Genomic DNA, 13,666 nt, shown 5'->3' with positions numbered 1-13,666 from the left:
TGATGCACCTGTAGCGCCTGCCTGATGGTAGCAAGTCGAACAGGTGGAAGCCAGGTTGTGTGCTGTCCTTGGTAATGTTTTGTGCTTTGTTGAGGCAACGGGAGTTGTGTAAATCCTTCAGGTAGGGCAGGGGACAGCCGATGATTTTTTTTCCAGACTTTATGACCCTCTGAATTGCCTGTTTGTCTGCTTCAGTGCGGCTGGCGTACCACATTGTTATGCAGTACGTCAGCAGGCTCTCGACAGCCGAGCAGTAGAAGGTCACCATCAGCTGTCTCTCCAGTCTGCTCTTCCTCAGCACCCTCAGGAAGTGGAGTCCCCGCTGGGCCTTCCGGATGACCGCAGTTGTATTTTGGGTCCAGGACAGGTCAGCAGATATGAGGGTGCCGAGGAACTTGAAGGAGTTGACTCTCTCCACCTCCTCACCGTTGATGTAGAGGGGGGCGGGGTGTGCCGTGTTTTTCCTGAAGTCAAAGATGAGTTCCTTGGTTTTTGTTGTGTTCAGTGCCAGAGTATTCACTGAACACCACGCTGATAGTTTCAGGACCTCATCTCTGTATGCAGACTCATCCCCCCCAGTAATGGGGCCCACCACCTTTGTGTCATCTGCGAACTTGATGATGGTGTTCTCCAAGTGGGTTGGACTACAGTCATGGGTGTAGAGGGAATACAGCAAAGGGCTCAGCACACAACCCTGTGGAGAGCCGATGCTGAGTGTGCGGGGTGAGGAGAGATGGGGGCCACGTTTTACTGTCTGAGGTCAGTTGGTCAGGAATTCCTTAATCCAAAAACAGGTGGGTGAGGGGAGGCCTAAGTCCAGCAGTTTGTTGACCAGCATGTCTGGAATGATGGTATTGAAGGCGGAGCTATAGTCAATGAAAAGCATCCTGACATAGCTCCCCTGGTGTTCCAGGTGGCTCAGTGTAGAGTGGAGAGCCATGGATATGGCGTCATCCGTAGATCTGAATACCCGGTAGGCAAACTGCTGTGGGTCTACGGTGGGGGGGAGGCAGGCTTGGATGTGGTGGAGGACCAGCCTCTCGAAGCACTTCATGATGACAGGTGTGAATGCTACTGGGCGATAGTCATTGAGGTTGTTTGTGGCAGCTTTCTTGGATATACATATATATATATATATATATATATATAATGCAATGATTTGGACCTATATATGTGTGTGGGTGGGTGTGTGTGTGTGTATTAATGTGTATATAAATATGTGTACTCCGTATGTATATTTTCAATATATATATGTGTGTAGAAAATATTAATAATTGATCATAAAAAAGCAGACTGGTCCGTCAATTGTATTTTCTGCTCTTTCCACTTCCTGCTTATTATTCTTGTGAAACTTTGTATTCTCTTCCCATTCCACATATAGTGCCACACAGCCCCCTTTTGGTTACTACTGAGAACTACACCAAAGATGCCTTAGTGGACTACTGCACACACTCACTAACGACACACTATTAGGGAAATCTGCACAATTTAAAACAACAATTTTTTATTGTCTTTACCCTTAGTTTGCAGCATGGGTGGACGCGGTGGTCTTTGTCTTCAGCCTGGAGGATGAGATCAGCTTCCAGACGGTCTACAACTACTTCTTGCGTTTGTCCAGCTACAGGAACACAGCCGAGGTGCCCATGGTCCTCGTGGGGACTCAAGGTGCGCTGTGTTCATGCGTGCATGTGTTACCCATGTTCTCATACGACCTCTTTTTTTTTTTTGTCTTAGATGCAATCAGTGCCGCCAACCCCAGAGTGATCGACGACTCACGGGCCAGAAAGTTGTCCAATGACCTGAAGCGCTGCACATACTACGAGACCTGCTCCACCTACGGCCTCAACGTGGAGAGAGTCTTTCAGGATGGTGAGAGGAAATAACATTGTTCTACTTTGGATAGAGTGGCTGTAGACACACCCTGCTAAATAATTAAAATATTAACATTTATCCAATGTAAAAAATGTTAAAACATTGCAATTATTTATGCAAATATTTTTTAAACCCAAATTACTGTTTAATTCAACTTGAAAAATAAAAAAATATACAAATTGTGAAATATCAAAATACTTTTTAGGCATGAATTCAAAATGTAAAAAAACTTTTTTGGCGGGGAAAAATATGAACATTAAATAAATGTACATTAAGCAGGTTGCGTAATTGCTTGAATGCAAACAAATGCAAAGACAATTATTTTAAAAAAATGTTTTTTTTGTTTAAAAAAATGTCATGATAATTTCTAAATAATTAATATATATATATTTATACATGTGTATATTTATTTATAGATCCATTTATATCTGTGTATGCATGTGTACATATGTGTATACATATATTAATATGTATATATATATATATATGGATGTATGTATATTTATTTATATATATATATGTATATGTAAAAGTATATACATATATATATATATATATTTGTGTGTGTGTGTGTATATATATATATATATATATGTGTGTGTATATATATATATATGTGTGTATATATTACGGCTATCAAAGTTAATGCGATAACGCGTTAACTACAAACCCCGTTTCCATATGAGTTGGGAAATTGTGTTGATGTAGATATAAACGGAATAAAATGATTTGCAAATCATTTTCAACCCATATTCAGTTTAATATGCTACAAAGACAACATATTTGATGTTCAAACTGATAAACATTTGTTTTTTGCAAATAATCATTAACTTTAGAATTTGATGCCAGCAACACATGACAAAGAAGTTGGGAAAAGTGGCAATAAATACTGATAAAGTTGAGAAATTATCATAAAACCCTTATTTAGAACGTCCCACAGGTGTGCAGGCTAATTGGGAACAGGTGGGTGCCATGATTGGCTATAAAAGCAGCTTTCATGAAATGCTAAGTAATTCACAAACAAGGATGGGGCGAGGGTCACCAATTTGTAAGCAAATTGTCGAACAGTTTTAGAACAACATTGCTCAACGAGCTATTGCAAGGAATTTAGGGATTTTACCATCTATGGTCCGTAAAATCATCAAAAGGTTCAGAGAATCTGGAGCAATCACTGCACGTAAGCGATGATTTTACGGACCTTTGATCCCTCAGGCGGTACTGCATCAAAAACAGACATCAGTGTGTAAAGGATATCACCACATGGGCTCAGGAACACTTCATAAAACCACTGTCAGTAACTACAGTTGGTCGCTACATCTGTAAGTGCAAGTTAAAACTCTGCTATGCAAGGCAAAACCCATTTATCAACAACACCAAGGAACGCCGCTGGCTTGGCTGGGCCCGAGCTCATCTAAGATTGACTGATGCAAAGTGGAAAGGTGTTCTGTGTTCTTACGAGTCCACATTTCAAATTATATTTGGAAACTGTGGACGTGGTGTCCTCCGGAACAAAGAGGAAAATAACCATTCGGATTGTTATAGGCGCAAAGTTCAAAAGCCAGCATCTGTGATGGTATGGGGGTGCATTAGTGCCCAAGGCATGGGTAACTTACACATCTGTGAAGGCACCATTAATGCTGAAAGGTCCATACAGGTTTTGGAGCAACATATGTTTTCATCCAAGCAACGTTATTATGAACGCCCCTGCTTATTACAGCAAGACAATGCCAAGCCACGTATTACAACAGCGTGGTTTCGTAGTAAAAGAGTGCGGGTACTTTCCTGGCCCGCCTGCAGTCCAGACCTGTCTCCAAAGAGTGCGGGTACTTTCCTGGCCCGCCTGCAGTCCAGACCTGTCTCCCATTGAAAATGTGTGGCGCATTATGAAGCGTAAAATACGACAGCGGAGACTGTTGAACGACTGAAGCTCTACATAAAACAAGAATGGGAAAGCTTCAACAATTAGTTTCCTCAGTTCCCAAACTTTTTTTTGAGTTTTGTTAAAAAAAAAAAAAGGTGATGTAACACAGTGGTGAACATGCCCTTTCCCAACTACTTTGGCACGTGTTGCAGCCATGAAATTCTAAGTTAATTATTATTTGCTAAAAAAAAAAAAGTTTATGAGTTTGAACATCAAATATCTTGTCTTTGTAACGCATTCAACTGAATATGGGTTGAAAAGTATTTGCAAATCATTATATTCCGTTTATATTTACATCCAACACAATTTCCCAACTCATATGGAAACGGAGTTTGTATAAAAATCAATAACGGCGCTATTTTTTTTTAACGGACGATTAACGCACTCACGTCCATTTTTACCCTCGGGCAGTGCTGTAGTGGGGTAACTTGGCTGCAGTTCACTTGCTACTGATGAGCCACGAGCGAGCAGAAATGGACAAAGGAAAGTTGTATACCTTATGAAAATATCAGGTTTCAAAGCCATAGCAAGTTGTTCTCTTGACAAGAACGCACTATTTTTCGCTGTGAGAAGAGGATACATCCCTGCAGCAAACGCCTGCTGCGCGCGTTGGAAGAGGTGGGTGCTGCTTCACTTCCGTGTTCAGATTACGCTTCAATTGCAGTGATAACATTACATTTAGATTGTTACTGTGACTGATTTAGTAAGTAAGATTATAAAAGTTCAACAGAAATGAAAGACGGTCGGCAGGATGTCGAAAGGAGACTTTTATATTGCAAACAGTCGATCTGACATAAAAAAATGTCAAGACATTTTCTCAAACCAATCACACACTTTTCCGGCTTCAAAACAAAAGTGCTACGTTGTTTGCCCTATCTTTCTTTAAAAAGGTTCTCCAAATGTATGGAATTGAATTTTTTTCCCCCACCACTTTTGAGCTTAACCTCCTTTCAGGTCAACCCACATATTTTCATTTGGATTTATGGGCTGTGACAGGTGCATTCCAAAACTTAGATTTTCTTCTTCTGAAGCCTTTTTTGTTGATTTTGTGTTGAACGGCATGCCAAAAAATGAAAGCATTTAGTAGCTTTCTTGGTTAAAGGTGCCATTTGTAATGATTTAATGTCAAGTCATCATTTAATGGCCCTGAAATGTCAAAAGGCATTAATACCTTTATAACTGAAAATTAGATTTACAGCCCCAACATCTTGTTATCGTTTTAATTTCGATGCCCCACCCTCCACCATTTGACCATTTAGAAAGTCTGTTGTGAGTGTGTTACATCCAGGTTCCACTTTCGTCTGGGTACTGCCACTGGTAAAGTTACTAAACATGTCAGACCGCAGTAAATCTGACGTGGCCACATTACTACATATGGCACCTTTAAAGTTTTTGAACCAAAATTAATGGGTTTTTTGGTGATGCACACCTTTCCGTTTGTCAGTGAATTTCTACACCGCACTGCAAAATATACTAAAAAAAACCATCAAAGGTCTGTAGTTTCCTCCCTTGAATCCATAATGAAGTCATGATTTATTGAAAGCTCCTCACAATAACAAACTTAAGGTTGGCTTTGCATTAGATCGTCTCTGGCTTACTTGCATTTAATTGCTTCCCGAAGCTCGGTGCTCAGAGCCGATAAAAGGAGATGAAAGCGTGTCGGCCTTGGCCTTCTGGTCCAGGCTGTCGGCGCCACTCCGGATCTCCCCGAAGCTAATTGTAGTGCCCACCGCTGCTTTAATTGAGTGAGGAACTGTCACGTTTTTAACATGGCTGTGAAAGACAACAAGCATAATTTGTTGTGATTGTTCCCTCTTCTTCTGATGACGTGAAGGCCACCTTGCAGTCACCTTCTTCTCTAATGAAGTTAACTCACTGAGCAATGTAGATTCTTATATAAGTGTTCTCAGCCTTATTGCCAATTAATGTTTAAACGCTCCCAAGATGGTGCGCGCAGATAAAGTAATAAAGCAAAAGTCATAAGAAGTCCTCAAACCTTGCCAGTAGAAATTGTCACTGACATTTTATATTTAGGAAAGAAATATGTGCTTGTTTACTTGGCACACATTGCATGAACATTAAAAGGTGATTTCAAATGATTTATGTTGTATTAAGAAGATGATGTATTGATGGTGAATTATGGCAAAGTTCATTTTGCGGCATTATTTTTACATTAGGTGAATAAATTAATATTCACTCTATGGTTTGTCTCGATTATTCACAATTATTGGGTAACCCAATTAAAGTACTTAAAGAGATGCTTTGATTAGCTTGGGGGTGGGGTTGCGGGAATATATATATATATATATATATATATATATATACATATATATATTAGGGCTGCGAATCTTTGGGTGTCCCACGATTCGATTCAATATCGATTCCTGGGGTCACGATTCGATTATAAATCGATGTTTTCGATTCAACGCTATTCTCGATTTAAAAACGATAATTTTCCGATTAAAAACAATTCTGTATTCATTCAATACATAGAATTTCAGCAGGATCTACCCCAGTCTGCTGACATGCTAGCAGAGTAGTAGATTTAAAAAAAAAGCTTTTATAATTAAGGACGATGTTTTATCAACTGATTGTAATAATGAAAATGTGTTTTAACTATTAAACGAACCAAAAATATGACTTATCTTTGTGAAAACATTGGACACAGTGTGTTGTCAAGCTTATGAGATGTGATGCAAGTGTAAGCCACTGTGACACTATTGTTCTTTTATTTTTATTTTTTTATAAATGTCTAATGATAATGTCAATGCGGGATTTTTAATCACTGCTATGCTGAAATTGTAACTAATATTGATACTGTTGTTGATAATATTAATTTTTGTTTCACTACTTTTGGTTTGTTCTGTGTCGTGTTTGTGTCTCCTCTCAATTGCTCTGTTTATTGCAGTTCTGAGTGTTGCTGGGTCAGGTTTGGTTTTGGAATTGGATTGCATTGTTATGGTATATTGTTATGGTGTATTGTTTTGTTGGATTGCTAAAAAAAAAGGTGTCTTTGTAGCATATCCAACTAATTATGGGTTGAAAATGATTTGCATATCATCTAACACAATATTCCCAACTCATATGGAAACGGGGTTTGTAAAACAAGTCCAGTCTGTTCACGCTTGATAACTAGATAGGACAGCTCTGGGCTTTTCATGCTCAAAGATTGTATCGGACAGCCCTTGTCAAGCCAAGATAGGACAGTTTCTGTCTGTAATTCATGTGTCTTCTGTGCAAATGTCCGCGTGAAGCAATACCGATGAAAATGTTTTATTTTGGTGTCCTCCAGTGGCCCAGAAGGTGGTAGCCATGAGGAAAAAGCAGCAGCTCTCCATCGGCCCGTGCAAATCACTGCCCAACTCGCCCAGCCACTCATCCGTCCCCGCCGCGTCCATCCCCTCCGTTCACATTAACCAGGTAGGATCACTCCATCCTTCTCTCACAGGTCATGTGATCATCTGTTGTGCACTACATGATGTTGTTGTGTAACCACAGCTAAAATTGCACCTGAAACTGACCTCTTATCTCCCTCACATCCTCTTCTCCTTTTTCATCTGCTGGGGCCCTCTCTACCATCCCTCCCCCGCCGCCGCCTCCTCCTCCTCCTCCGTCAGGCGGCGAATGGCGGGTGCGCGTTCAGCGACTACTCCTCCTCCGTCCCGTCCACCCCCAGCATAAGCCAGCGGGAGATGCGCATCGAGACCATCGCCGCCTCCAACACGCCCACGCCCATCCGCAAGCAGTCCAAGCGGCGCTCCAACATTTTCACAGTAAGTATGCGACAGCTGATGCAAAGCAACACCCACGCGCACTACTGAGGAGGGCATGGCACACTTTTGTCCACCAGAGGGAGACAAAGAGAGGGGAGCTGGGGAACTTTAAAGCAAGGTGACAAAATGCACCCAAGCCACCTTTCCTGTCTCCTATATGCAGGCTCGCACAGCACAAAGGGCAACGGAGAAATCTTTAGTTTAGATCCCTTAAGAAAGCAAATAATGAAGATTAACACTGTGGAAATTTTTTCTTGTCCTTTTTTTTTTCTCTAATTGGATGTAGTGAGTGGATGAGGGTTGTCATGGGACCTGTGACGACGAAGGCCCCCTGCGCTGCCCAAATCTTTCGCCCCAACTTCCACTCTGGATCCCCCCCCCCACACCCCGTGTACTGCATGGCGTACACATTAATAAGCCAGAGCAGTAACACACGCTCTGATTATAAAAAACCCCGCCCCTTATCTCCGTCCTCGCCACCGTCCACCCACTCTTGACCCCTCTCCCCCGCTCCTGTCAGTGTCCTGTTGCCCTTTGCTTTAACCGGCAACTTGTGGCGTGCACTAACCGCTCTACACCTTTACTTGTCTCTTTTTTATTGTCTTCTTCTATTTCTGCCTGCACCCTTTCCTCCTCTCCTCCCTCCTACGCCCACTTTGGCCAAGCCCCCTCCCCCTTGTCGTCTCACCTGGTCATAAATCTGCTTCTTCAAGATGCAACCAAGTGGTTTGTATCTGACAACAAACAGGACTCGGGAAATTTGTTAAAATACTTTGCAATTGGAAGTAAATACAAACATTAATAAATGATATGTATGATTTTTCCGAGCTTTCTGAGGCAAATTTCACACTGTCAGAAAAAAAGGTCCATTGTAGGGGAGAATCAAAATCGGAAATACTTTATTAATCCCCCAGGGGAAATTAACATTTTCAGCACAATCCCATCCATTCAAGATCAGGCAAAAATTACAGGCAGACAGAACAGGATCGCTGACGGGTCTGCCAACTTCCTGCACCCCTTACAAAAAAGGTGAGAAACAGGTAAAAAATATTCAGTCTAAACCTGGGCCCTGGAGAGGGGTCCAGACTGAGGCCAAAGGGGAAAAAAACTCACAGCCATAGCACACATACGCATGTATGTACGAGGGAAACATCAAAGAACACAAAGGACATTAAATACATAAAAAAGAGCAGAGCTCATGCAATCAGTGAAGTGAATTATATTTATATAGCGCTTTTCTCTAGTGACTCAAAGCACTTTACATAGTGAAACCCAATATCTAAGTTACATTTAAACCAGTGTGGGTGGCACTGGGAGCACGTGGGTAAAGTGTCTTGCCCAAGGACACAACGGCAGTGACTAGGATGGCGGAAGTGGGATACGAACCTGCAACCCTCAAGTTGCTGGCACGGCCACTCTACCAACCGAGCTATACCGCCCCAATCAGCCATTTCTTCATACAGCTACAAAAGTAAAACAAAGACAACAGCAAAAAAAACATATACACTGTGGTGGCCTCTGCGGTGTTCCACGCCATCGTCTGCATGTCTTGGCGCTGGAATCATGGCACCCTTTAGAGAACATGCCCTTTTCTACTTATTTGGTCCTAAACATGAACGCGTAAGAATCTTTGTCAAAGTGCTTGATTCCGTAGATAACGTACAAAACCTTAGATAATCAAGATTTTGGTGAAACAGTTTGAACGTTTTAAACTACTTGTTCACACTCTTGGCACTGGGATCATGGGAGCCTTTTTCTACCTATTTGGGCAGAAACATGAACAAAATGTTGCCTTGGAGTACTACAATTAGCCCTGTAAGCAGTGGTGGTCCTCCTTGAGTCGCTTGCATCAGTGCAAGCCCCCATACTTTAAACCAGGGGTGTCAAACCCATTTTAGATTGGGGGCCCCTTGGAGAAAAATCTACTCCCAAGTGGGCCAGACTGGTAAAATCACGGCACGATTCCTTAAAAATAAAGACAACTTCATATTGTTTTCTTTGTTTAAAAATAGAACAAGCACATTCTGGAATTGTACAAATAATAATGTTGTTGGGGTTTTTTACACTTACATGTTGCGGTTAATAGTATTCTACCTTTATTTGTCGTTATTTATACTCTCTGAATAAATTATGTGATAATGTTCATCAGTCAACTCATTGGTGTTAATTTTCAATCTATCAGATCCTTGTAGTTCGCTGTGCTCCACACAAGGATCTGGGAGTTCTCAATAGTAGATGTATTTCAGAGGGCCGGGCCGAGTGGAAAAAAAATTGTATGTGATTGGATAAACCACTAGTCCGTTATCTTGAATGACGTGCTACTCCAACCACTCGCATCGACATCAACCCGTGACGCTGATGAGAGCGACGCTGGGAAATCCAAAACAGGACAGCCGACATATTGGATAACAAAAGAGCAAAAAGTTAGAGAACTTTTACTGAAACAACGCAGCAAGGTCAGTAGACGATCGATGTCGTTTATGCTAAGAAAATATGCAAAAAAAAGGCTTCATTGGGAACAGCAAACACATATTTCACAAAGTCGCCAAGGAAAAAAAGAATAGGCGAATGTCTAACAGAACTTGGTTTGAAATTGTTGAACGTTCGGGAGAGACTGTGTCGAATATACTTAGTTGCAATAGCATAATCAATGTCAGCACATGACTCCTTGCTGCGTGCCACCATTGGTGTTTGAATCAAACAGTCCCTTAGGCGCTACGTCACATCAATCCAATCCCACCTGATTGGTTCATTATTTTATGCTATCTTGAAGGAGTTTGCATTGCCTTCGATCCCAGATCCTTGTGTGGAGCTCAGCGAACTACAAGGATCTGGCGGGAGTCAGGTTATTGTATGCATGCATGTTCACAATAAACACAAACTCAACTCAATAAATAGTTTGGTAACACTTTAGTATGCGGAACACATATTCACCAGTAAGTACTTGTTTATTAACATGCAAATTAGTAAAATATTAGGGCTGCGAATCTTTGGGTGTCCCACAATTCGATTCAATATCGATTCTTGGGGTCACGATTTGATAATATATCGATTTTTTTCGATTCGATTCTCGATTCAAAAATGATATTTTTCCGATTCAAAACGATTCTCTATTCATTCAATACATATGATTTCAGCAGGATCTACCCCAGTCTGCTGACATGCAAAAAGAGTAGAAGATTTTTTAAAAAAAAAAGCTTTTATAATTGTAAAGGACAATGTTTTGTCATCTGATTGCAATAATGTAAATTTGTTTTGACTATTAAAACGAACCACAAATTTGTGAAAACATTGGACACAGTGTGTTGTCAAGCTTATGTGATGCGATGCAAGTGTAAACCACTGCGACACTATTGTTCTTTTTTATTATTTTTATAAATGTCTAATGATAGTGTCAATGAGGGATTTTTAATCACTGCTATGCTGAAATTATAACTAATATTGATACTGTTGTTGATAATATTCATTTTTGTTTCACTACTTTTGGTTTGTTCTGTGTCGTGTTTGTGTCTCCTCTCAATTGCTCTGTTTATTGCAGTTCTGAGTGTTGCTGGGTCAGGTTTGGTTTTGGAATTGGATTCTATTGTTATGGTATTGCTGTGTAGTGGTTTGTTGGATTGATTAAAAAAAATAAAATAAAAATTTATTTTAAAAAAATGAGAATCGATTCGATTCGTATTCGAATCGATTTTTTCCCACACCCCTATAAAATATTGTCACTTAATTCGTCTTTAAGTACTTATCAATGCCTTATTCTGCATGGCCTTATTATACAAGCAGTAAGCCATTAACTAAGAGTCTTCTCTCAATAACCTCAGAAGTATTGCTTATTAGTAGCCCTAACCCTAACTCTTATATCAGGGGTGTCTAAAAGGGACATTTGCGGCCCGCCACACATTCTGGAAATGCTATTGCAAACATTTTTAAATCATTTTAAAAAAGTGGATTGAGGTGAAATCTATCGAGAGAAAGTTGCAATGTTAACACAAAGCTGCCATGCAGGCTGTTTTTTTCTTTTGTCTTTCTTAATTTTTTATTTTTTTTGCCATTGGGCAAAAATTAATATAAAAATCAATGTTATAAGGAATTATTGACCTATTCAAGGCTCCAATTACTTCAAATATTTCACTTTAAAATGTTTTATGTGGAAAATATTGTTTTTTTTAATATTGTTGCCATATTAAAAACAACACTTTCTTTGACAAAAGAGCATAAAGCAAACAAAATAATAGTTCAAACGTAAAATCGACAGACATATCTGAAGTTGAGCTCGTAATTTAAGTGTTGAAAGTAAAACAAATAATAAAAATGTATCACCTTTTGGGACACATTTTGAATCCCAAATTTATTTAGTGGGATTTTATTTATCGTTTCATTGTGATTACTTAGAAATAATAATACCTTTAAATCAATGCTGTCCTGCTTTATTGATCTTTTTAGGAGTCCAGTTACTTCACATCAAACATTGGTTTCGGAATGTTTTGGGCAGTGGGGGAAATACCACAAATTTCAGTTTTACTATAAAAAACTAAGTTGTCTTTGACAGAAAAGGCATAAAAACCTTTTTTTTTTTTACTTTATATTAACCTGAATGGTAAATGGGTTGTACTTGTATAGCGCTTTTCCACCCCTTTTTAAGGAGTCCAAAGCGCTTTGACAGTATTTTCCACATTCACACACACATACACACACTGATGGCGGGAGCTGCCATGCAAGGCGCTCACCAGGACCAATCAGGAGCAAGGGTAAAGTGTCTTGCCCAAGGACACAACAGACGTGACTAGGATGGTAGAAGGTGGGGATTGAACCAATAACCCTCAGATTGCTGGCACAGCCACTCTACCAACTTCGCCACGCCGTTGTTGAGATCCGCTTTTTGGATCCTCCACATATTATTGTTTATTGTTCCATTTTTATTTTCACTCTCCGTCTGATCCTATTATTTCCTGTTTAGTCGGTCACCATGGTAGCTTATCAGTTTCACCTGCTACTCACGGCCCTGCACACCTGTCCTCACTAATCACCTGCCTTATCTAAGCCTGCATCTTTTTTTGTTCAGTCTGGGATCCAAATTTGTTCACACACAACGGTACGTCTGCTTTGCGCTTTTGCTTACATGAAATTTCTGTATTATTCTCGCGAGCTCTTACGCTGCGCAATTTTATTCATTCTTAGCTCTCATGCTAAATGTTTTGTTTTCCCCTTTGTGTGCCTATGGGCCAGTTTAGTTTACTATTTGTTTATCCTAGCTTTCATGCTAGCGTCTTTTGTTTGCCTTTTCTTAGCTCCAGTATTTTTGTTCTCTAGCACCTTTTGTTATTCAAATACATAGTTAAACCTTACCTTTGCTGTGTTCAATTTCGACGCATCCTCGAGGGAATCACGATGCCGAACAGGCGTAACAGCCGTCCCTGAAGTTGATATAGAGATTCACTGTAAGCGTTACATAAAAAATATAAATAATAATTTGACCTATTTTTTACATGTTAATGACGGAGACCCCTAATAGTCCCCGGGAGCCCTACAGGTATTTTTTTTAATTTTTAAATCCATATATTTTGTTATGGTTTGAAAATGAAACATATCAAAACGCCCCCTGCATGCTTTGATTTTTCCGTGTGTGACCCTCAGTGGAAAAAGTTAGGACACCCCATCTTATATGTTCCGCTAGTGTCCAAATAACTCTAAATTAAGTCGGTAACACTTTAGTATGGGGAACATATTCACCATTAATTAGTTGCTTATTAACATAATATGTTCCCCATACTAAAGTGTTACCAATAGCTTCTAAGTGCGTGAAATATACTGATCGGGCCTTATTTCTGACAGTGCAGGCAAGGTGAGATTGCTTCCCATCCTGCTTCCTATCTCCTCTTCCGACTGTCTCCCAAACACCGTCCTGTCCTCTACCTCGACTCTATCCTCTTTACTGCCTTCACCGTGTCACCCAAAGGCTGCTGTGGGAGCCTGGTGGCCTCCTAGCAGTCCAGGCTGTGTGCTATAGCTCCCTTTTTTTTGTTGTCTCCCCCTCCCCCCCTACCCTTCAACCCCCCTTCCTATCCCGCCTCCCTCCCCTGCTAGGTAGTGACTAACCATGTCC

General features: G+C 40.4%; 1 protein-coding gene across 3 annotated transcripts in view; it reads left to right on the top strand.

Moving 5' to 3' along the window:
- agap3 (ArfGAP with GTPase domain, ankyrin repeat and PH domain 3) overlaps window positions 1-13,666 on the top strand; it is a 414,103-nt gene that overhangs the window by 239,557 nt on the left and 160,880 nt on the right. For all 3 annotated transcript variants that reach the window (XM_061920474.1, XM_061920475.1, XM_061920473.1), the window contains exons 5-8: window positions 1,524-1,665; window positions 1,735-1,869; window positions 7,086-7,213; window positions 7,411-7,566. In XM_061920474.1, the coding sequence (XP_061776458.1) occupies window positions 1,524-1,665; window positions 1,735-1,869; window positions 7,086-7,213; window positions 7,411-7,566 (561 nt within the window). The remainder of the gene's footprint in view (window positions 1-1,523; window positions 1,666-1,734; window positions 1,870-7,085; window positions 7,214-7,410; window positions 7,567-13,666) is intronic.

Source organism: Nerophis ophidion, linkage group LG14 (assembly GCF_033978795.1).
Source record: "Nerophis ophidion isolate RoL-2023_Sa linkage group LG14, RoL_Noph_v1.0, whole genome shotgun sequence".
Lineage (NCBI taxonomy): Eukaryota > Metazoa > Chordata > Actinopteri > Syngnathiformes > Syngnathidae > Nerophis > Nerophis ophidion.
This window is presented reverse-complemented; position numbering and strand designations above follow the sequence as displayed.